The 24,208-nt window shown below is 44.1% G+C and overlaps 1 protein-coding gene across 4 annotated transcripts; it reads right to left on the bottom strand.

Annotated features, from left to right (window-relative positions):
* Positions 1-3,549: 3,549 nt before the first annotated feature.
* On the bottom strand, positions 3,550-18,930 carry LOC100823431 (chaperone protein DnaK). 4 transcript variants are annotated; one of them, XM_014896188.2, is made up of 7 exons: positions 18,676-18,930; positions 18,299-18,359; positions 15,001-15,029; positions 14,837-14,933; positions 10,677-10,739; positions 5,074-5,685; positions 3,550-4,990 (listed from the first exon to the last, which is right to left on the bottom strand). In XM_014896188.2, exons 2-7 carry the CDS (start codon positions 18,335-18,337, stop codon positions 3,776-3,778), a joined length of 2,055 nt encoding a protein of 684 aa, XP_014751674.1. In that variant the 5' UTR covers positions 18,338-18,359; positions 18,676-18,930; the 3' UTR covers positions 3,550-3,775. The 4 variants fall into 4 exon arrangements, with proteins under 4 accessions (XP_014751674.1, XP_014751675.1, XP_010239765.1 ...); XM_014896189.2 differs by having other exon boundaries at positions 14,837-14,915; XM_010241463.3 differs by lacking the exon at positions 10,677-10,739.
* Positions 18,931-24,208: the final 5,278 nt, after the last annotated feature.

Below are 24,208 nucleotides of genomic sequence, written 5' to 3'. Positions count from 1 at the left end.
GTTGTGTCTCCTTTTCATGGAGGGAGTCGCCGGGGGCACCTCGGCGTCATCACGCCACTGTCTCAGTTGGTGGCCGTGCTGCTGCCAAGGTGCCTCTGGAGAACCCATCGCCTTTGTCTGTGCTTTTCATGCAGCCGAGAAAGGCTTTATATAGCCTCGGCGTGGCACCGTGATTTGGCCCCTTCCCGGCCTTGGGGCGCATATCATGATTGTGCATTCATTTCCCCCATCTCAGAGCCCGGGATTTGTGCCACCGCCCAAGCACCAATGCCAAGTGACACCCTGGGGCCACGGGACCCGAACTGAAGTAGTACGGCACTACGAGGTAACCTATTATGCGCAGGCCAGAGCCGGCATGCGCGATGGACTCGAGGGGCCGCGGATTAATGGCAATTTAGACTAGTCTGCATGCGCATTGGTATTTGAGATAAGTCTAAAACAACAAATAAAATGGAAAGGAGGGAGTATAAAAATGGGGCCGTACGTCAATTTTAAAGAAATTACAAGGATATACCACCGAATAAAAAAATCGCCCAATGGAACGAGGCTTCCGATCTGATACGATCCTCCACTGCCGCCTCTGCATCGGACCAGCTCTTCCCACCGCCGCCAGCCCTGGCCGGACCTCCCGCCGGAGCTTCTGGGCCTCGTGCTCGCGTGCCTCCCGTCCCACGCCGACCGCGTCCGCCTCCCCACCGTCTGCCGTGCCCCCCACGCGGCAGCACCCGCAGCAGCAGCTGCTGGCCAGCGCCATCACAACCGCCGGAGTTGGGGCCATGGAAGCAATAGCCGCTCGACTCCGCATCCACCGGCCACCGCCGGGCGCACCCGGCCATCCCCTCCTCTGCACTTCCACCCCCGCTTCGCCTTCTCCTATTCGACAAGCGACGGTCCGCCCCTACTCTGCCCCTGTGCAGACCCCTGTGCAGCGATGGCTCGTCCGGAGGAGCTGCTCCTCGTGGTCTTGCTCGTCATATCCTTCTCCTCTACAATTGTTCGTTCCTTCGGCAACGTTGCCGCTTCTTCTCCTTCCCTTCCGGCTGCAGCTTCAATGTCGCCAAACACTGGGCTGCAAGCACTGTTTGCACTGAGTTATCCATGGTTGAAGCCTTGAAGGTGTTCAAAGGGACTGGATTTTTTCCAGAGTAAAATGCAGTAACAGTCCTTGTACTTGGGTGCGCAGCTCGCTTTAGTCCCTAAACTCAGGATTTGCATCTTTTGATTCCTAAATTTGGTTTAAGAGTTCACTTTCATCCTTAGTCACGGACGCGTGAGAATTCAACCCTGCCGGCGTGGACAAATATAGGTTTACTTGGACTGAAGACCTTTGGCAATTGAGCAGAGGGATAAGCCACCGCATCATCCAAATCATGATCAGATACTATGATCATGGTCTACATACAGTACTAAGTACCTATGTCCTTTCTTCACCATGTCCATCGTCTCAATTGTATGGTCTTGCAAAATAAACCGAAGTCCATCTCACATTGTTTTTCCAGGCAAACACCAGTACATTTTAACTCTACTAGCAGCCTCATAACCAATCTCTTCAACCAAAGCTTCTATCCACACAAGAGACCATGTGTCTGTTTCACAATAATCAAACCAAACACTCGTGCCACCCACATATCCTTGATTAACCCCACCGCGGACGAAAAAACCGCCATGCCAGATCTCAACCGAGAAAAAGTCGCTGTCTTCACCTATAGAAACATTCAAAATTGACTACTATAAGCAACACCCAAAACCCCAATTTCGCTCACAAAATCTAAACCCCCAAAATCGAGTCTCCATTAGTCAATACCAACAAAGATGCACTCACCGTTGAGGGGTGGCGGGTTGCCTTTGGGTCGCCGGGTTGGCGCCATCGCTCCGGGCGTCGCGAATCGATCTCCGGCAACCGATCGTCGACGATCAAGCCAGCAACCGACGTCGCCTCCCTTCTCCCTTTTACTCCCGTCTCTCTCTATTCTTCTCCGCGTCGGGGGTTTCTAGGTGAAGGATGGGATGGGAGGGGGCAACTGAAAAACACGACCAAGTCTGAGTAAAAAAGTAAGGAGGGGGGTTAATGCAAAATAGTCGGCAAGACGGGCATCTCTTTGTCCACGCTGTCAAGGTTGACCGTCCGACGTGGCGTTGAATTTGCACGCGTCCGTGATTAAGGATGAAAGTGAGCGCTTAAGCCAAGTTTAGGAATTAAAAGATGCAAATCCTGAGCTTAGAGACTAAAGCGAGCTGCGCGCCCAAGTACAAGGACCGTTACTGCATTTTACTCTTTTTCCCTCGCTGAATCGTGCTGATGCTGTACAGCGTGTGAAGATCCTCCTGATTCTCTGGAGAGCCTGGTATGTTCGCAACGAGATTGCCCATAACAAGCCTCCTCCTGCTATTCTAGCGTCCACGAGGTTCCTTGAGAGCTATGCAGATTGCGGAATCTCTCATCACTATCAAGCAATTCCCATTGTCAGATTTAAGCAAAGGGAAGCAGCCGACTGTCCTGTGCTTTCCTCGCCTGGTGCCCAGCCGGTTGACGCCGCAGCCGGTGGCCATTCATCCTCTTGAAGCAGGATGAATCAAGTTGAATACTGATGGGAGCTTCGTGGCCGCGACAGGTGAGGCCGGAGCTAGCAGGTCTTTGCGTGATGAAGCACAAACTACACTGTTCAGTGCACTTCGCTACTTGCCTGATTGCTTTGATGCGTTAGAGGCTGAGCTGGCGACATGCATGGTACGCTTGGCTCTTGCTCTCAAGAGGTCAACCTTGCCAATCCACCTAGAAACTGACAGTGCCGAGCTCTTGGCGGTGGTTAATGGTGTGGGTCGAGATCGCTCTCATTATAGCTCTTTGGTCAAGGAGGTGCAACGGATGAAGGATTCACAAAGGGCGATTAAATTTACTAAAATTTATAGATCACATAATACTGTTAGTCATGATTTGGCAGCTTCTGTTAGATCGAGTCAGCGTATGGCGTGTTGGCTAGGGTGTCATCCGCTTGAGGATGATACCAATGTATCATTTTTGTGATCACTGACATCGATCTCCTTTTCTCGCGGAAAAAAAAATCTGGATTGGAACGAGTTTAGGAAGAGATGGGAGCATGCATCGGGCAGAAGGAACTGAGAGACAGTTTGAAAGAGAGACGAATTGGCCGAGTAGATAGGCTGCTGACTAGCAAACGGCGTCGGCACCAGCACAAAAGAGGAACGATGACGATAATTCCCTACTCAACTACCATCAAAGTTCAATGACGTGATGAACCTTTCAAAGTGGTCGTTACGTCCATCATGCGCATGGGACCTAGTGATCACCTTTCAAAGTGGTCGTTACGGCCATCATGCGCATGGGACTTAGTGATCACCTTTCAAAGTGGTCGTTACGACCATCATGCGCGTGGGACGTGACAACGCACGAGCATTTCCACTAGTATTATCTAAATGATGTGTAACACATAAAAATCAGTCTTATTGCATATGTCCTTACAAGAGAAATAAGTTATCTTTGGATTCCACCGGTTTTTTCCTGTGCCAATTAATTGACCAGTGCAAACGTTTACTGGGCTCGCAAACAAGGCCTTAGGGTTTGATTAGCAAGAGTTCTCAATCTTGTTTCAACGTTGGTGGCATAGCAGCATACTTCCAGCGTAACTTTTTAACATAAAATGTTCAATGAAATGCAAGTTAACCACGGTAAGTACGCTTCTTAACATGCGAACTTCCATTACAACATGCAACTTAGCGACCGTCGTAGCTTACTGGTCTGAAGATGGTTTGTACTCTAGTCTTCATAATCTGAATAATCTCTACAAGGAGATTCTGATGGTGGCATCCATTGCAGCACCTTTAATTTCGCTGATTCAGCAGCAAGCATCTTTTCGTTCAACACATGAGCATCTCCATCCAATGTCATTAGCAGATTAGTTAAAGACTTTGCGGCCTCTTCAAAGAGATCCTTCGGAACTTCATCCTTCCTAGCAGACAAGACATCACTAAGGGTGCTCACAATATATGTTGCTTGACGTATCAAACGAGCACGGAAGTCTATACCATGCATTGTCCAGTCAAGTAAAGCACTTTTGACAGCCTTATCAACGCTTTGTTTACACATCACAATCTCACGCACTGGGAAGACCTTTAATGGTTTCACCAAATCATAGGCAGCTTCGTGCTGATCACCAAAATTTCTGCCGCCTACCTTAACCACATAGTCCTTATCAACCTCAAATGTCAATTCAAAATAAATTGATCCTTGACATGAGCGTTGATTATTGATCAATTCTACCACTCCTAAGAACACATTATGTTGAACGAGGACATGCTCTCCAAGATAAACATTGATTGGTAGGGACTCACCGTACCCACGCCATGCAGGAATCTTTACTGTTTTTTTAGTTGGAATTGTGCTGTGCCTTGGAATTACACGCACAAAAATTCCTTCTGACTCGATTCCAATAGAGAGTGGGATGATGTCTTCACTAATCTGTCGCTGATGTTCTACAATCAGACAAGCTTGTATTGCAGACCCAATAACCACAGCTTCCTCATGGTTCACCTTTGTGGCCTGATGCTTCCCAAAGACATCAAAAATAATTTTTTGTATCATGGGAACTCTTGTCATTCCCCCAGTCAATATAACTTCATCAATATCATTGCTACTAATGTTAGCCTCTGCTAGAAGTGTCTGGCACTTATCTCGAATTTGTTTTACCAAGTTAACACCCAAGTTCTCAAACTCTGCCCGAGAAATGGAAATGTTAGGATCACCAGGACATTTAGCGGATGAAATGATGAAAGGTAGTGAAACTGTGACTTCATGTTGGCTTGATAATGCCACTTTAGCTTGCTCCACTGCTTCAGCAAGTAACATCATACCATATTTATCTCCACAAACATCAACTGAATAAAATTTCCTGATCTGTGCCACAGAATAGTCCAGAAGTATATCGTCAAATTGATCCCCACCCACACAGGGGTTACCAAATTGAGTTTTGATCTGCTTATAAGCAAGTACACCAGAAAAGGCTTTAGCAATAGATATAAGCATAACCGGTATATATGGAAAACATAAGAATGTACCTCAATTTTTGTGCCAGACACACCAAGGATTGAGACATTGTATGATCCTGCACCCATGTCAAAAACAACAATGGTACCTTCTTTTATTGTTGTACTGGAAAGAGCAGCTGCTATTGGTTCATCGATTATTTGCAATATTTCTAACCCTGCTTTATGTCCTGCCAACATTATCTCCTTCCTTTGTTGCTGATTAAAGAAAATTGGTACACTTATCACCACTTTAAATTCATGATGAAATTGGTGCATCAGAATTATATCTTTCAGTCTTGCAAAAATAACACTGGCAATTTCAACAGGAGAAAATTTCATTCTGCAAATTTCGACCCAAGCCTCTCCTCTCTCCCCTTCTACAATGCTAAAATGGACTCGTTTTCTCATTTCTTGGACATTATGGTCATCAAATTGCTTCCCGGCCAATTTTTTAATATTGAAGACAACATCTGAAGGCTGTCTCGACAATCTGCGTTTCGCAAGTTCTCCAACCGCAACACATTTGCCAAGGCGGTCCAATTGTTGCAGAGCCCATCCATATCCATCAGAATCTTTCGGATCTATTGGAGTAACATATGATGGTATTGAACATCCAGTTTCACTAGGAACAACTTCTGGCACCTGAAAAGTGGGTAAAATAAAGGGATTATAACTTAATGGCAAAACCAAATATGACTTTTGTTAGCCGTTCAACAGCTTCTGGTTAAGACCTATTTGCTGCTCGTCAACAGCTTCTAGTGAAGACCTAGTTACACAAAATCTGATTTGGCCCGCTTGTATATTCAAAAAGGGAAAGCATACACATCAACCATCAATACACTTCATGGGATTTACGTAAAAACCTTCACATCACATGAGATGTTAAGACCTATTTGCTGCACTACGAACCTATGCAGCCTGTGTGGACTCCTACTGCGAAGCATTACCAGAGAAGATAGTGGAAGCAAAGAGGCAATGTTTGAATAACTACTCTGCCAGTCCTATTTATTTTGGTCCCACAGCTGTTAGATGGGAGTATTCTGTCAGTACAGAGAACTACACGTCAGTTCAGGAAGTAGCCTATCGAAGGAGTCCATGTAATATTTCTGCAAGCAATAATCTATCTTCCTTTCATGTGCTTCTCTTCTAATACACACAATCCACATGTTATTGGTCTAATAGTTTGCCAAAGTTAAACCTCGAAAAGTGTGAGTACCATTTTTTGAGAAAAGGAGGGAGTATGCTATCAGATATGAAATTGACCATCCAGATCCCGTAGGCAGGCAGAAGCTCTCTTCCTTGTACATTTTGCATCAAGCCCCACCCACAGTTAGAAATTTCAACAACACCGCACCGATCAGTCCTTGCAGTGAAGCCACCCCATGCCCACAATTCACAGTTTCTCCGGCTTTCTGTTCTCTAACCCTACCTGAGCTCTGCCACCGCCCTCCAACGGCTCTACGCCACAGCCCACGTCTATTTTGCTGCATGGCAGGGTCGCAGATCGGCGTCAAGAGGACATCATCGTCACAGAGAACTGCAGGGCATTTTCTACATATGAATATCTAGTTGCAGCCTGGAGCGCGGACGGAACGGAGTAGCTTCACACCATCGTCGAATGTTGCAGCTGCTCCCACAAGTAAAGATAATATTGTATGGTGCTCTTGTACGCATCCGTACCCCTAGTGAAGATAATATGTCTGTCCATGGCTCGTACGTTCATGCTGTGTAAATCGTGCTTGTTGTGTTCTACTACAAATTGGTACGGCAGTACAAACTATTATGTACAAGAACACGATAGCCAGATATCCATTTGTCAGGTTTCACTGAAACATGTATGAAACCACATATAAACTTCAATCGAACATTTGTGATATTTGTCTGTAGAAGATGCCACAAATCATTTGTCAAAAGTCTGTACATACCTTTGAGAGATTTCATTGAGTTTCGCAACTTGCTCACCGAAATTTTATCAGGATACAAAAAATTACAGAACCTGAAACTCTCTGAGCAAGATTATTCTCACTCTGCAATCCTCAAATGGATAGAGGCTGAGAAGAATGAGGTCAGGGTTTTCAAAAAAAATGAAAGGATGTGTGGAGGTAAATCCAAAAGGGTTCTTTTACAAAATGATCAGACCCAGTGGGATGCAGTTGGCCTATGTCAACCTAGGTGGTCGGTACACAATTGGATGCCAGCAATCTCGAAGTACATTATTACATGTCATGGTGTTAGTTCACAGTATATGCCCTTATTATCATGACATGCATTACGACAATCCGTTTACAGAGTTACGCTTAATGGCGAGTTGATGAATCCTTTCTACCCATCCCATGGGCTACGCCTAAGGATATCCTCTAGTTAAGCATATCAAGCTAACTTTATCTTTAAAAAGTTCTAGTATTTTTTTAAGTAGAACTTCAAATTGAGAACTAGTTAATAGCTAAGATTAATAACTAAGATCTCAAGGCGACCCTCTCACCAAATTTGTTTCTGTTCGACTGTTCGTTGCCAAGGGGTTGTCAACCTTGCTTCACCATCAGATTGAAAACGGGCGTTTGAGTGAGCTGGAAGTTAGCAGGAGAGGCCTAGGAATATCACATCTGCTTTTGGCCATTGATAATCTCCTCTTCTTCAAAAGAAATGCTAAGAAGGCAAAAGCTGTGAAGGAGGTGCTAACTCTAAATAAATTGAGCACCGGACAACTCATTACTACGGAAAAATGATCTGATCTACTGGGAAAGAAATGCAAGGCGTTGACCGTTGAGCGCTCAGCGGTGACCAGCACTCTGCGAGTCACTATACTAGGTTCGAAGAGAAGTATCTTGGAGTTCCTATCCCGGAGGGGAGTATGAAGAACGGAAAGTTCCAATCCATGAATGAAAAGGTGACTAAAAGGTTCTGACTGATCTGAAATATATTTATCAAGTGGTGGCGAAGTTCTCATAAAATCAATAGTCCGAGCGACACGTACCTATGCTATGAGTGTGTTTAAGTTCTCACCCAAAGAGGACTAGTGTTTTTTGTGTCGTAGTTCATAGAGACGCAGAGGAAAGTATGATTTGTTGGGACAACGCCAGAGCAATAAACAAGATGCGGGAAGGGGTTTGCCGAAGGCGAGTCCACCCCCAAGTTAGGGTCATTAGTTGGAAACTGGCTAATGAATCGCTGGGAGTTCAACACAATAAATGCAACGCTCGAAACAATTGATGCCTGAGACCGTCCCTAATTTGGAAACTGACTGCCTACTGCTACTGTTTGCACAGGAAGACAAACAGAAGAACCTCTCCCATCATCGACTTGATTACTGAAACCCATCGCCTTCTGCAGGGCCGGCCGATGTCCTAGCTGTCAAAAGTGCTTGCAAGATAGTAAAGTTGCCCTCATCTAGATCAACAAGAGTGAGATTTCTAAGAGTTTTGTTTAGCTCAGCTCTAGCTGTGTTAGGGAGCTGACAACAATGCCTTTGTAAGACAACATCTTTGTTTGAGTAACTAACATGACAGTCAGTCAATGATATTAGGACATCACTCCCCCAATACTCCCCCCACCGTGCCAATGACATTAGGTCTGTGCATGCATTCTACTTTCATTAAGGCCTCTTCTCAATATAAGGCTATAAGCCTCCTACTCCCTGTGAGCTTAGTAAATTGTTATCAATGTTGAGGACATGTGCAGCTTGAGCGAGCAACATAAGGTGGCTTGTAATCAATATGATTGCATAGTCGTGTTGTATGGATGGACAAATAGAAGGGTACGCTACCTGATAGGCCACCTTATCAACAATCCATATGGAACCTACATCGTCAAGTACACTGATGCACCGAAGAATGCATATGGGCTCGTATGCTAGTGATTGTCTAAAGGAGAATTGATACAATTGTAAAATATAATAAGGTTCAAGTTGTTTCAAGTTGTGTGCAACAATAGTGCTAAATACAAGGAATCAAGCAAGCATCTAATGTAGTGGATCCCAACATTCTATTACAGTCCAAATGCAACAGTGTTGGGACTTTATGTAGGAAGAGATGGGGAAGCTGAAGGACTTTAAGTTAGAGATTGCACATGTACGTATCACCTCACTCATGTATGTAGGCACAGGTGGAGAAGTTCTAGTGAGATTCCAATCCAATCACTTCGCAATACATTTTTCATACTCAAGAGTTTGTACAATCATAGAAGGCCTTGACGTGTTTGTACAACATTAACTGTGAGAGCGAGAGATAGCAACCTCGGAGGCTGAAGCGACCGCCCCCGTACAAGGGTTCGATCTCTGTGCTTTAGTGCTAGTCCCTGGATCGACTCACTAGCACACACAGTTTCAAGATGTAATATCATAAAACAAAGATCTCAATATTACAACGAATAATCTAGAATTTAAAGGTACTTACAACTCGCATAACCTCACGGGTTAGCTGGAAATAAAACAACTGTTTAGCAGCAGAAAACGAAAGATACAAGGGCACATCAACACCACGGTGAGAGCGTGTTGGAATGTAAGCCCGTAACCCAAACAAGCAGAACGTACATCTTACTCGTCGTCGGAGCTTCCTGCATCATTAAACGATGCAGCCACTAGGGTCAATACATTGAATGTATTGGCAAGATTCACTATGAGTTATATCAGAGCCTACCAAGTATATGCAGTATTTGGCAAGGTGGAGTTCAGGCTGTTTGCGTGGAAGCAGAACATAAATTACCCTACTACAAAGGAATGTTATAATAATGTTAACTATTGGACACGGGTAGACACACCCACGCTCCTATTAACCTACAGCACATTGAAGTGGATTCATCAAGTGCCCCTACCCTGTTCAACCATTCATTTTATTTAAGAAATTGGAACGAGTGAGACTTTCCTCACAGCTCCACATCTAATCGCTCAAAATGTCCGTTGCCGGGGACACAGCTAAGTACTTAGTTTTGACGCTATCGAGAGTTTGTACACATTCTCCACAAGAAACCGACGTGTTAATCCCTTGTTGTCCTCAGGGTAGAGTAGCAACGGCATCGATTACGAGATTTTCAGAGGTAATTCCCTAAACCACGAGAGAATCACGCTCCCCCTACACGGCTACCTCAGTACAATTCCTCGGGTCTAGGTTCATACAACTTACTTTTGTCTCGCCAGAGCCCATATAGCATTGTGGTTGTACTAGAAGCTTCTAAATAGGAAACTAGTCCAGTCTCGGTTACCCCAGGTGGCATTCCACATTTGCAACGTAGGCGCTCCCCGAATCCACGGGAGAGACGTCCATGGACGATCCATTCCTGAATCCACAGGAACTCGACCCATAGAAATGGACCTGACGCCGCTAATCCTCAAAATCTTCAAAGCAGCCCACCCAGGACGGTTCATTGAATTAATTGTTTTGCCTTACAACTAACAAAAACATTTCATATCGCCAAAGGCATAACAATATCATAATGTAGTTATTTCCCCCACGATACTACCATAGCCTAGCATTCAACTACAATCGATGGCAATTTTGGTAGCAAGGTAATGGCGAGGGTAAACTAGACTACCTGGGATTTATAGCTAGCATAGAAGTACGAGTAATAGTCCTGATGCATCTAATGAAACATCTAGTGCATAGTAAAAATATTTAGGAGAATGATCAAAGTGAACTTGCCTTGTCCAAGGTTGTGGTAGTTCTCGCACTCTTCGCAACAACAATGATTACCCTCCACACAATCTAAAATAAAAGAAACAGACACACAATAAACACAACGTTCAATACAAAAGCCATGCCATGATGCATATGCCATGATGATGCACACCAGGGTTACTTCTAACGTACAAAGTTTCGTTTCTGTTTTGAAAAGTTTTTTCAAAAGATTTGGACAGATTATACAACATCTAATTACTATGCATGATACAAGGCTAGGGTTTAAATTAAAAGATTGTGTGGTTTTTGCAACATAGAACAAGATTTAAACTTGTATGCCATTTTTATTCACAAAACAATTTCTTTTCTGGTCCTAATGGACAGAGAACAAGTTTAAATAATTTTATAGCAAGCTAACATGCTCAAAACTATTTTGAAACAATTCATTTGAAATTTAAACCATAAACCACAATTCTGTAAATAGCTTCTGTCTAAGTTGTTCAAAACTGAAGTTAAACAGTGCCAAAATAATCTACACGTTGTGACGATTCCAGAAAGGTGCGGATCACAATTTTTGGACAAACGGTTTGAAAGATATGAGGCTTTTAAGTTACAGGGGCTTTTCTGCAAAATTGCATTATCTAATTCGGCCGAATTAAAATAAAATAAAAAGGCCTCGCCACGTGACTAAATTGGATTGGCCCAATTCTAGGGTTCCGGCCGGCGCGACGGATGGCGCGGGCAGGCGGCGGCGGGCGGCGCGCGGTGGCGCAGGCGGGCGGCGCAAGCGGCTGCGCGGGCGAGTGGCTGGGGCGGCGCGCGCGGGCTGCGCGTGGGTGGCCGGAGACGGCGCGGGCAGCCGAGCGCAGGCGGCGGCGGCGGGGCAGGCACACGAGCGCGGGCTCGCGGGGCGTGGGGTGGCTTGGGGCGCGGCCGAGCGGCACGGGCGCGGGCGGCGCGCGGGTGGGCGGAGCGCGGGCGGCGGTCGGCGTTGGGGAAGACGGCGACGCGGCGACCAAACACGAATCTGAGCGCGTCACGGCGTTCGCGCTGGAGAGGGGAGAGAGGCTAGGGGGTTGGCGCGGGGAGAGCCTCACCGGAACGGCGAAGAAACGCGAAGAACGCGGCGACCAAACGCGAAGAACGGGGGTTCGGTCCGGTCCGGTTTGGTTGGACCGGTTCGGTCCGGTCCGGTCCGGTCCGGTTGGACCGGTTCGGTCCGTTTGACCGGTTTTCTTCGGTTTTCCTTTTCTTTTATCTATTTTCTGTTTTTGAACCTCAAAATTGATTCGAAGCTCCAAATCACTCCAAATAAAATGCAACAAAATTTGTAAAATCATATTTTCATATGATCTAACTTTTGGAACAAGAATTTCCTTAAAATAAAATATTTAAAAATACATTTGCCTATAAAATGGCTTTTAGGGTCCCTTAGGCTATCAAAACAAATTATTTTTCAAAATAATTTCAAAAGCCAATTTATGGGATAACTCTATATATGCATTAAATCCCTTTTTACCACAATACCCTCATGGGTTAAAATGCAAATACTCAAGAGCAAGATCAAAGCCCAAAATCAAATAAAAGCATTTTTGCAAAAGGGTTTTTTGGGCAAATTTTTAAGGTTTTGAAAGTGATCAAATGCAAAGGTGACATGTTGCTTATGATATGCAATGCATATGAAGAGTTTTGAAAATTGGGATGTTACAGAGGCAGTCCCATGGATGACACGATACTCCCGCTAGATTTTGAAATTCAATTGAAGATTGCCATAAGAGCATCGGCGCAACATTTTATAGTGCACTAGGTGAAGCAGAAGACCATCCACTATATCAGGTTGGTCTATACGAACCAGAGCAAAATTTATGACGAGAGGTGATCATCAATTAGCTGGGGAGCTAGAGGGTTGCTTCAATGATGCGGATGGAAGAATGATAAAACATAATTTGCTTCAAAACAACATTGATCGAAGAGTCTTTCTGTAATGGAAATGCAAGACAATGGACAAGAAAACCATGCAAGTATTTCATAAATTCAGCAAGTAAATTTCATCAAGTTAATCTACAAATCATTTGCCACTCCAATTGATTGGTGGAACACATAGTGGCCAAGCCATGGTCTACAAACATTTGCAAAGCACATTGTTGAAGTTTGTGCTTCATCATGCGCTTGTGAGAAAAGCTGGAGTACTATTTAACTGGTGAGCCAACATAAGTCTAGTTTTGCTTGTCCAGTTTTAATTTTAGAACTATTTGTACAACTTTGAATTGATTGCTTTTTATTTTTAGATCCATAAAAATAAAAAGGAATTAACTTTAACACAAAAGATTGAATGATTTAGACTTTATCGCATGCATTTAGAAGATGATAACAAAGTTCCAAAAGATGTTCGAGGAAGTGGGCTACAAAAGCTTTGGTCCATTTGCCATTGACAAAATTGATTTGGACAATGAATTGAGATTAGTCTATCAATCACACCACCTCAAGGTGTTTGGTAATGAAGCTTTTGGTGCATCAATTTCGCTTGGAGGTCACCCACCTAGGAGAGCACATAGTCATCAAGAGCAAGCAATCTACCATACGAGTGAAAGAAGATCTCTATTGCAATACTGAAGATGGGCAGCAAGAATAAGAGCAGATGAAGACTACATCATTCATGATGAAAACTCGACAAGTGAAGAGGGTGAAGATTAACCCAATAATATGTGAGAGGATGATGGAGGAGATGCGGATGCTTCTAACATCCATAAGTTTGCTGATGGTTAAGAGACCAAAGAGTGTATGCACCTAACGAAACAAGTCATGTGGCAAGAATATGACAAACAGTACTGGAACATAACATTTGGATAAAAGAATCGGATTCAGTTCCAATTGCACCACCCTCAAGCTGCTTCAACAACAGTACAAGCATATGCAAAATTGGTACTCAAGTACTATGCATGGCCCCTTTCAAATTCTTGAAAAGATTGGTCCATTGCATATCAACCGAAGGTGCCAACCATAGTTGCCAAGAACCAAGGTCGTTCGGGTCGAGAACGCGATCGTGGAATGCGGGTTGACACCTCTTCGGATAAGGTACAACAAGGGTATACTTCTTCAAGTCCCTAATGCGAGACGATGTGTCGTGAACCAGGGTCAACGGTATCAGTACAAGCTTTGTGTTGTTACTAGATCCAACCTTGAGTAACCAATTTTAGGTAACAAATAGGTGTAGAGAATGCCAAAAAAACCAAAAACAAAATGATCATTCGTTTACTGGGCAGCCCAGGCAGGCAGCCACGTCTTTGTAGCTAACCATAAATTAACCTATCGTCTTCCAATTATTTGTCCTAGACATCGCCACCTCTGGACATCGCCACCTCTATGCACCAATTACCACATGCATACAAAATGTTCTCCATGTTGTTCTTCACTAGAAGTTCCTTGGTACTCCTTTGTCAGCAACTCCAGCACTTCCTCCTATTACTCATGGCCAAGATATACCACTGTCAGCAAAAGATTGGCCAAGCTCGCTTGCGTCGCGACCAATAGGAACTTTCGGTGCATTGCATCATGATTAGTTAATATGGATGCTCCAGGGAATCAACGGAAGAACTTCAGCAACTCTCACAAAGTTCCAGGCTCATGGACAAGTAGTTTCACACCAAGGTAGAGTAATGTCGTGCACACTATTGGAGCAAAGATTATCATGGCAAATAGAAGGAAAGAAGACAAGTATGAAGCAACACTGCTTCTAGAGTCCTATTTGTTTTGGTCTATATCCATCAACTGCCAACTGGAGTAGTAATGTCGGTTTGGTCCTAGAGTCTGTACAGCCAAGTATTTGTGTCGGATCAGGAAATAGCCTAAAAAAGGGAATTTCATGTAATCTGTAAGCAAACAGTAAACTATCTATTCCCTAAATGTGTTTCTCTCCTCCACCATCTAATTTCTCTAACCTTTCCTCACTACCCCTCTACACTTAACCAAGGCACTATGGACAACCCTTGCGTCCAGGGATTAACACACCCTAGAACCTTCGTAGCCGATGGCAACTACAATAGTAGCACAAAAAGTACCTTTCGTCATTACCCGCATGTATTGTCAAAGTCATCTTTTGCAGACATAACGTTAAAAACTCAAATCTGGAGATATGAGATCAGGTTCATGTAAATCAAGGAGTAAATGTTTAACTGTTTGCATACCAAGGAATCTACGATTGCAACTCTTGAATTTTTGCATCCAAAGTCAATTCCGACTGTAGCAACCTTTGGTTGCACCGTGCTGAAGAAATCAAGAAAACTGTATTGATACACCATGTTAGTGAAAAATACGGAGGTTCAAGGGAGAATACAATGACATGTAGTACCTGAAAGTCATCCATCCCCTCGTGTGGTGCTGAAATAATGTAGGCAATATACAGGTTAATATCAATAAATACATCAAATAAAGAATGCATTTATATTCATAGGAAACAGGAGATTCTTGTAACAAAGAAACTATTCAATCCCATTCTTTTATAACACGGACCAAACTTGACGACAACAACAACAACAACTAAGCCTTTTGTCCCAAGCAAGTTGGGGTAGGCTAAGATAGGAAACCCAAACAGAAATTTGTGGAAAATAACAGTAAACACACAAAACAAATCAAGGTTCAGGCACATGGATTGCAGATTTTCATGCAGCCCTGTCAGAAGCCACACCTTGGACACATTCCAGTCTTTTAGGTCCCTTTTAACTGCCTCCACCCATGTTAACTTAGGTCGCCCTCTACCCCTCTTTGCATCATCAAAGCCCTTTAAAATCCCACTGTTTACTGGTGCTTCAGGTGGCCTCCGTTGGACATGTCCAAACCACCTTAGTCTGTTTTGTACAAGTTTTTCTTCAATTGGTGCCACCCCTACCCTATCACGAACGGACCAAACTTGAGAGATAAGAAAATAGTTTAGGTTGCTCTTTACAATGTGTATGCTATTTCCTTAGAGCTGAGATTGTCGCATGCGCTTGAGATGTGCAGTGACTCTTAGGGATGCCAAACGCTACTCCGTAATAGGGTAGTTATAAAGGTTGATTTCTTATTTGTCATGAAGCACGCTATCAGGCATGGTCAATCGAAATGAGATTTGCCCCTCTCCGCATGAGAGATCTCGAAGGACATTAAGTAATCGGATCAAGAAATGCATGGCCATGCTACTAAGGTTAAAGAGTTAACATAATAAAAGATTCTGAAACACGTGATCGAGAAAGAGCGGTTGAGTTTGAGCTTGACCAATATCGCGAGGCAAAGTGAGTAGCATGTATGTAAATTTGAGTAGTTTTGTCTGATACGATCTATATGTGCATTTGGGAGCTGGCATGAGCTGGTAGAGGCCGTACCAACTAATGAGCGAGTAGGAGTAACTCGGGTCATTTCTAAACATGCATGAACCTATAGGGTCGCACACTTAAGGGGCTAGAGCATAATTCGGATTCCTAATGGGCCTCTAATGTGAAATCCCATTGTGGGGACGTCAATAAAAGGAGAAGAGGGGGTTTGGGTTTAAGGGTCAAGCAAGTTCGTGTACCAGAACCTGGTTGTCACCTTTCACATGCCCAAAGTCACCCATTCCGATCTAGCAATATGGGCGAGTGATGTTTCTCCCCAGACATATGGATACCTTGGGGACGTTAGGACTGTGATGCTTGGGGCAACGAGAGGATAGTAAGGCTATGCGGCATCAATGCGTTGCATCGGCTCTGCTTCCATTACAGGGGTCTTTGCGTCTAGTGGTAATACCGTGATCTATTCCTACAGCAATCCCCTGTCACCGTAATGCCTTTTGCCAGATGGGATTATGAATTACCAGATAGCACATCCATACTAACTCTACAGCATCTATTGATAAACAGGCCTAAAAGGCAGTATTAGTTAGAAATTAGAGATAGATATAAAAAAAATTGTTACATGGGTTCATTTCTTGTACATATACAATTAACTCTTACAAAAGGTATACCATTGTCGTCCTAAGCACGCAAGAATGATGAATTAAGCCCTCTACAGCCCAATTGTTCTAATCATAGTGTGTTAACCTCCTAATGCTCCTCCCCTCCAGCTATATCTGTTGTCTTTCTCTAGTATAGTAATTACCACAATGTGAGCCAAAGGGACATTACATAGGTCGCTTTTTATGTTAGTGTGCTCATAGCAGTACTGACATAACAGCTCATTGTATGTGATGGGTTTCTCGCTATGATTGTGCACATGTCCCACCATAGCCTAGTATGTACTTTACCAGAAAAGTCCAACAACCAAGGCAACCAAAGAAACATGTGCTTGCAACTAATTAGAGGCTGTTTGGGCTCAACTGCATTCAGCTTAAGCTCAAAAAAACCTGAAATAAATGCTAGATAGGGAGCTTATTATGAAGCTTAGACAGGATCAAGCCTCACGCCCAGAGAAGTAAATGTGGATGTATCTATATACTAAAATATGTCTAGATACATGTAATAGAAAGTCACTTAATATGGGACGGAGGGAGTATAAGCTAATGGAGGTGGCTTAGAAAAACTCCAACAGCTTCCCCAAACAGATCCCCATAGTCATATTTGGGGATTTTGCCAAAAATAAACGTCTCTGGCAGATACTCCATCCCATCCCCTGCTTTAGATATGAGAAATGAAGTTTGAGGGAGCTGTTGGAGGTTCTGTTATAAGCATTAGTTTTCTAACAGCTATTGGGAGCTTAGCTTGTAAGAAGGCACAAAAATGTGATAGGATCCCTTTTACTAATAAGCCTCGCTTTATTCTACTCGCCCAACTCTTTTTGTCTTACACATTTCTAGTAGGATTTATTTTGACGGACAGATCATTTGTCTAATAGACAAACACCATCCTCTCAGAAAACAAATAAATCATGACCTTTGTTGCAGAAATTGAATAGCAAACAACTGGCAACAACTGTTGATGTCATGGAAATGCAAAAAAAATGCTGGAAACTACGATTGGATTAGATTAGGAACTAGGTGGGAAAGGTGACAGGTGAATTCTTATTGCTTCACTAATTAATCCTAAACGGTCATTTCTATAGTCATCGAACTAAGTAAAAAGAAATATCTAATATGCAATTGATATCTGCGTAGTTTAAAGGTAAAATTGTTTCCCAACAAGATCATGGTACCATATCCCTAACAAACAAAATAACAGGAATTACATTCCCTAATTGGGTCAAGCTATGGCCAGCTAGCTCTGTTGTCTGGTTTAGAAGATAACACTCATGCATAAGTTCGAATACTTTTTTGCAGTAACCAATAAAATACTCCCTCCGATTCTAAATTCTTGTTGTTGTTTTAGTGCAAATTTTTAACTAAAACAACGACAACAATTTAGGATCAGAGGTAGTACTTGACAATACATCAACAGAGTAAAACTTGCCACACTGAAGCGGAAACAGATTCCTTTTCAGTCCCAACTAAGGTGTACGGTCTTACACCAAACATACTTAGTCCAAAAATTGTGAGACTTACATGTCTGACATCTTCCAATGAGCTACTGTTAGATGATTTGCTTGGCTTTTATTAGGAAAAAGTTGGTGTTTGCCTCAGGGCTTACAAAAACGAAGTATAGATAGCATAAAGTAAAAGATACACCAAATTTGCTCAAAAGAAAAAATCGTATTTAGATCCATACCCGGAAGAGCACTTTTCTCAGTAACAAGCAAATAGGCATTGAGCTGGAGGGTAAACAGAATCTGAGAAACAGAAAATAGCATTAGTCTAATATAAAGTATAACTTTGCACGTATAAATTACAGCAAAAGAAGATAATTTTAGGAACGGAATTAATATCAAGCAAATATAGGCAGCAATGTACAGCCAATCCCTTTGCGGCTTTGTCTCTTCCGGCAGGACTGTAGTCTGGAGCGGCCTCCAGTCCCTATCCGGCGACGACCGAAAGCCGACACTAATCCCAGTACAAATACCGAAACGAGTTCTTGGAGGACCGACGGGGACCCGCAACCAGTGAAATCGGAGAAATTGAAGACAGTGAGGGAGAGGGGCGGAAAACCTTGCGGATTAGCTTAGGGCGGCGGCTTGACTCAGCCTTCCTGACGCCGGCGTCCTGGGAGTGGACGGTTGCAAGCAGGCGGCTGCAGCTCCTCGCCTAATAGCGTTCGATGCGGAGGTGGAAAGGGCGTGCGGCGGCGCAGCTTCCCTGCGGAGGAGGAATAGCGCCTGCGGAGTGGCGACAGGAACGGGCCGCCGGAGTCGTGGGACTTTAGGGTTTTGGTCGTTTTTCTTTTTTTTAAGAATTTTGGTCGTATATATTCTTCTTTTTTAAAAGACGTTAGAGTACTTGCCCCCTCAGAGTTTCCCGATCGATGCACCGTGCAATTGCTGGCCTCGGTCTGCCTGGCGCCAGGGCTGTCGTGTCCAATTCTCGTGCATTTTGTTACCTCCGTTCTTTCGAGTGCTGTCGCTGCGGATGGGCCGTTGCGCTCTGTTGGTCCGTCCTGTCGGTCAATGGGTTTTGTTGTTCCGCTTTGACATGTCTGATCTGAGTGCCGTCGTGATGGGGCACTTTCTGTGACGGAACCGGATTATGATTATCCTAAACTTAATTGTACAGCTGTCCATCTAAGGGCAATTGCACAACCAGCCCTCCAATAATACAATACTAGCAGATATGTCCGTGCGTTGCTACGGAACAACAAATAAATGTTTAGTTAAATTGACCAATGGTAGTTATATATTAAACAAGCGATTAGCATGAAACCGTGTGGTTTAGACATTTCGGTCATCGCAAACTGACCAAACATTTCAGTCATCGTAAACTCCCTCCACCTACTTTACGGCTATAAATTGACTTCGTCTTCCTTACTCGATATTGAAAAATATAGTGGAGTGTCCGTGTGTTGCTATGGATCGACAAAGTTCTTCAAAAAACATTGATGAAAATGTAATAATTTTCACGAATATGTCGATCTTTGTACATATACTCTCTCCATTCTAGAAAACAACGTCGATGGTCAGCGATTTTTGACTGCCTACAACTTGCCACGGGCAAACATAATACTGTCGAGTTCTATGAAATAAAGAGAATTTTCTTCAAAGGTTCTAAAAAATGCCCAATGCCTGTTTATTTCGTAGAACAGGCTACGACCAAAGACATCCCTGGTTTATGGTAAAAAAAAATGGACACCCCTTGTTTCCTAGTTATAGTAAAATAATCCTATCCTGGTACATCTTCTCGAATACTCTAGCACTGAGCCACCCAATTCATCTTCCTCCATTATTTCAGATCTCATCCCGTGATGTTCTCCAAACACCCAAAAAATTCCTCTCATCTCTGCCCATAGATCTGATGCCCTCGTATCTCCTCCCGTCCATTTTCGACCCGAACATTTCGCTGCTTCAGTTGCTGCTGCTGCTCAGCGGTTACCAGGGAGGCGTCAGCAGGTTCAAGATCGGTATGTGGCACAGGAGAAATCGATGGGGATGGCCTGCTACTCGTAGGAACGCTGGCCTCGTTCCGCGTGCTGTCAACTCTAAAGACGACACCGGCGATGGCAGCCCTTCCCTTGTCCTATTGCAGTTGCAGCCGCAGGGCCTCGACCCTGAACGCGCCTAACGACTTGGCGTTGCTCCTCCGAGGAGAAAAGAGGCCGGTGGCGTATCTATCACTTGCCTTTCTCTTGGCCTGGAGAGGACGCAAGTTCTGGAGAGAGGAGGGGGTGTGGTTTTGATCTGGGCGCCTCTCACTCTCCGACATGTTTGCCTCGATCCCTGGTGGAGATGGGCCGATGGAAAGATGGAGTTGCTGGGTTGAGCTGCAGGGGGGCAGCGGCGCTGGAGGGCAGCACGCACGGGGAGCAGAGGCGGGGCGAGCGAGGCAGAGGGGAGGGGAGGTCGACGGAGCGTGAGCAAGGGGAGGCAGCGCCAGCGAGGTGGAGGGGGACACGGAGAGGAAGAAGAGCGGAAGGGGACGAGAGTGGGAGGGATGGGATTCGAGGAAGCACACGGAGAGGGACGAGAGCGAGGGAGCGAAGAGGAAAGGGATACCAGGAAGTAGCGAGAAAAAAGAATAAAGAAAAGGGCGTGGCTATCGTTGGATTAAGATCTACTGGCTAAGTATCGATTGATTTCTAACTACAAAACGGACGACTTATCAATAGCAAAACCATAAAGAAAAATGATTTGGGTCACGGCGCGTACGGGCGTGGGACGCGCGGTGGCACACAGGTGTAATTTCTCCAACTTGACGTACCGCGACCGCGACGCCCGTACCATCGTCACCAACTCCAATTTAATAAATTGTTATAGATAAGTATTTCAGGACCGGGATATGCTCGCGTACTTTCCCAGGAACAAGCAAGTACGTACACATATCCAAACGATACCACATCACAAACATACATACAGAAGTAGTATTACAATCTTTAATGCAACAGAATTAAGGTTATTACAATACAAAGCTTCAATACATACCGAAGAGAACATCAGAAGTAGCAGTGGAATAAGATACAACTTGTCGTAAGATGGCTTGAATAAACTCAGCATGGCGCCTAAGTAAACACACCACACACATGGCTAAGGCCGACGTGGGTAGAACGTCTACTGATCCTCTTCGTCGTAGAACTCGTCAATTCAACTCTCCTGAACAACAATGGGGCAAGGGTGAGTACTTAGGGTACTCAGCAAGACTTATGCCTACAAGTTTTATTGTTCAAGTTCTTAATTAACATCACGTGTTAATACAAGGGATTTGAACAAGGTGAGTTTTGAGTCAAATAGGTGTACTTCTAGTCGAAGTACATCTACGGTAAGCACCTACAACAGTACAGTGGTCATCTCCCAGGTTCTACTACAATCATTGCTACAACAGGAATATAGGCTATCTCTAAGCATACACTGTTGCTAATCAAGTTTTATTTGTTTCTTGCGTTTTCAATTGTAATCATCACCGAACTGCTCAGGTATAACTCGGCTCCCGCAGGTAGACCTCCTGTCAACCCTACGTCCCGCTGTCATGCACAACAACATAGATTCACAAGTCACCTCACAAGTCCACTCATGCCATCTCAGATCCACATCATCATCAAGTCACCGATCCAACTTCAACTTTGACTAGTCTCGCAACACCCAGTTGCCAAGACTATTGACTGACACTCATTTGGTGAATACCTAAATAAGAGCATATAACCAAGCTTGACCATAACCGTGGTCACGGCTATTCGAATAGATTTAACCCTGCAGGGAGGTACAACTTTACCCTCACGACATAGTTCCCAGGGCGCCATCCGTGGCCACAGATTCGCCGCACACCAAAGTGAGTTTACCAGGGACTATGACAAGACTGTTTCGCCCAACTTGACCTAACATGGAAAGCCACTGGCGGATCCATAGGGTGGCTAGGGTGGTCCACCACCCTGGGCAATTCGGCCCATGTATAACTACACCCTATATTCTAAGCCCAAGGAAAAAAGAAAAAACAGGCCGCTGCCACCAGCCCACCAGCGGACTAGCCCATCTCCTCATTAGGTTCGGCCGGCTCAGTCTAATCTAATCGATCGTTCCGCTCAAAAAAAAATCTAATCGATCGATTAATAGAACACCACCGATTTTGCTGGAACACGAATAGACGGAAGTCACGGAACATGGCGGAAGTTACGGAATATTTGGGGTAAAAATTAGCTGGTTATAATATATATTTGGGGTAAAAAATAACTACTTATAATATATATTGGGGTAAAAAAAATGTACATTGGACCACCCTGGCTCACAAACCTAGATCTGCCACTGTGGAAAGCCACCCCTAAGAGCCTCACCCGAATCACACCCCCTAGGCACCTAGGTGGGATCCGGACCCGAAGGTTGCATGACCCAGCTCGCCAGCTATAGGCCATGCTAGTACCTGTCCTGCGGACTCCTCATCCAACTCCAAATCTCAGATCTCAAATCTCCATCTTCTGATCCAACCAAATAAACACCGCAACTAAACACGGCAACTGAAACGCATGTGGCTTCCATGCTAAGACAAGTCAGAGTACTAGGTCAGGATACCGCCCATACAGTACCATGAGGCTGTATGCTCATGGCTTGGATCAACGTCGCACAAATCTCGGTCCTTAACTGACCTAAACGGGATAAAGAACCAAATAACGGTACCCGCTCACGTCTGATTGATTTTAGTTGCAATTTGTTATGACCTAGACCCTCACACTGTCGACTCATCGCTAACCTGTTCTGGCGAGAACAGCCTTCCCCGTTGGGCCGCTCAACGATGCCTTTCGCACTAGAGACCCGGGTCACCCTGTTCCGGACAGAACCGTCTGCAATGCTCGCCCTTTGCTAACGATCTACCCCAGACTGATCAACTCAATCGCACTAGTGGCACGCTACCGACCCCACGGTCCTCCGTGCTGGCCCTGACGTCCACTAGTCGATTGCTCCAAAATCGTATCGCCTCCGTTACCCTGGTGACTCATCGCCGACCTAACCCTAGACACTGAGATCTGATCGTCACCAAACACATTGCATACAGATGATCGCAAGTGAAATATTATCAAGACCAAAATAACTAACAGTAAACGTGAATGACGATAACTGAATCATACACCATGGCATACTAGTAAAACAGTCAACACGAACGATGGTGTTACACCGGAAACTACTCAACGACGGTATCTATTCGTCCACCATGGCATATCAATAGAAACTTATTCATCCCGATCAAGGGTCTTCTCGCTTGCCTGAAAATGTGGCAGGGTAGCGACAGGGTCCACGTGAAAAGAACTCCTCGCAGGGTCGAGGGTCCTGCTGGTCGTCAACTACTCCGATCGACATGGCACACAAGCAAACAAGGCAGATCATACAACCGGGCTCGATGGCCAAAACAATAAACATGACATACAGTGTGTGTATATTAAGAGCATTGATCGACACCTAAAGTATAATAGTCGCGGCTTAGGAGGGGGTTAATCCATTTTTCTTCGGGTAGGACATTTGGATATTTTGGAAACCCTAAAACCAAAACACACAAGTAAACCAACCTATGCATACGTCTAATGGCATTGAGATTGTCCCAAGCCATACATGGAAGTTGTGCCTATTTACTTTCTCACATTTAACTAAACAAGAATTAGCTACTAGAAGTAATTAAGCTTCTAAAGGCATATTACTAAACATGGCAGCAGCATATAACCCTTTTGGAAAATTATCATAATCAAGTGAGCTAATGCCACTGGAATTACATGTTTATGAATTATCAAAATGTTTCTATACCTTTTACAAGTCGGAAAATGCATTATTAATATTATAAAAATCATACCTGGTATTTTTGAACATAAGAGTACCATATTATGGCACTGATCAGTGGAACACACTTAGTATGAGTTTCCAAACCAAGTTTCATATTTTTCCATTATTAAAACATTTACTAGGATTTATACAAGCATTAACACACAATAAATCACATACATAATTATACTAACCCAAAACTCCCAAAAGAAGTGGATTTGGTTCAGGGGCTCAAAACCAAGTTTAACAAAGTTGGTTTAACAATTTTTGAAGCTCTGGATAATTCTCTAGGAATTAACTAA

The sequence above is a fragment of the Brachypodium distachyon genome, chromosome 5 (genome assembly GCF_000005505.3).
Source record: "Brachypodium distachyon strain Bd21 chromosome 5, Brachypodium_distachyon_v3.0, whole genome shotgun sequence".
Taxonomy (NCBI): Eukaryota; Viridiplantae; Streptophyta; class Magnoliopsida; order Poales; family Poaceae; genus Brachypodium; species Brachypodium distachyon.
The sequence above is the reverse complement of the archived record's forward strand: the minus strand, read 5'-3'. Positions and strand labels throughout refer to the sequence as shown.

Bases quoted from the DNA above. Each gene is read 5' to 3' on its own strand.
- LOC100823431 (XM_014896188.2), bottom strand. From the start codon at position 18,337: ATGCCTATTTGCTTGTTACTGAGAAAAGTGCTCTTCCGG. The intron at 14,934-15,000 runs GTACTACATGTC...GTATCAATACAG, and splicing joins AGGGGATGGATGACTTTCAG to TTTTCTTGATTTCTTCAGCA. The intron at 10,740-14,836 runs GTATGCAAACAG...CTTTTATTTTAG, and splicing joins TTGCAATCGTAGATTCCTTG to ATTGTGTGGAGGGTAATCAT.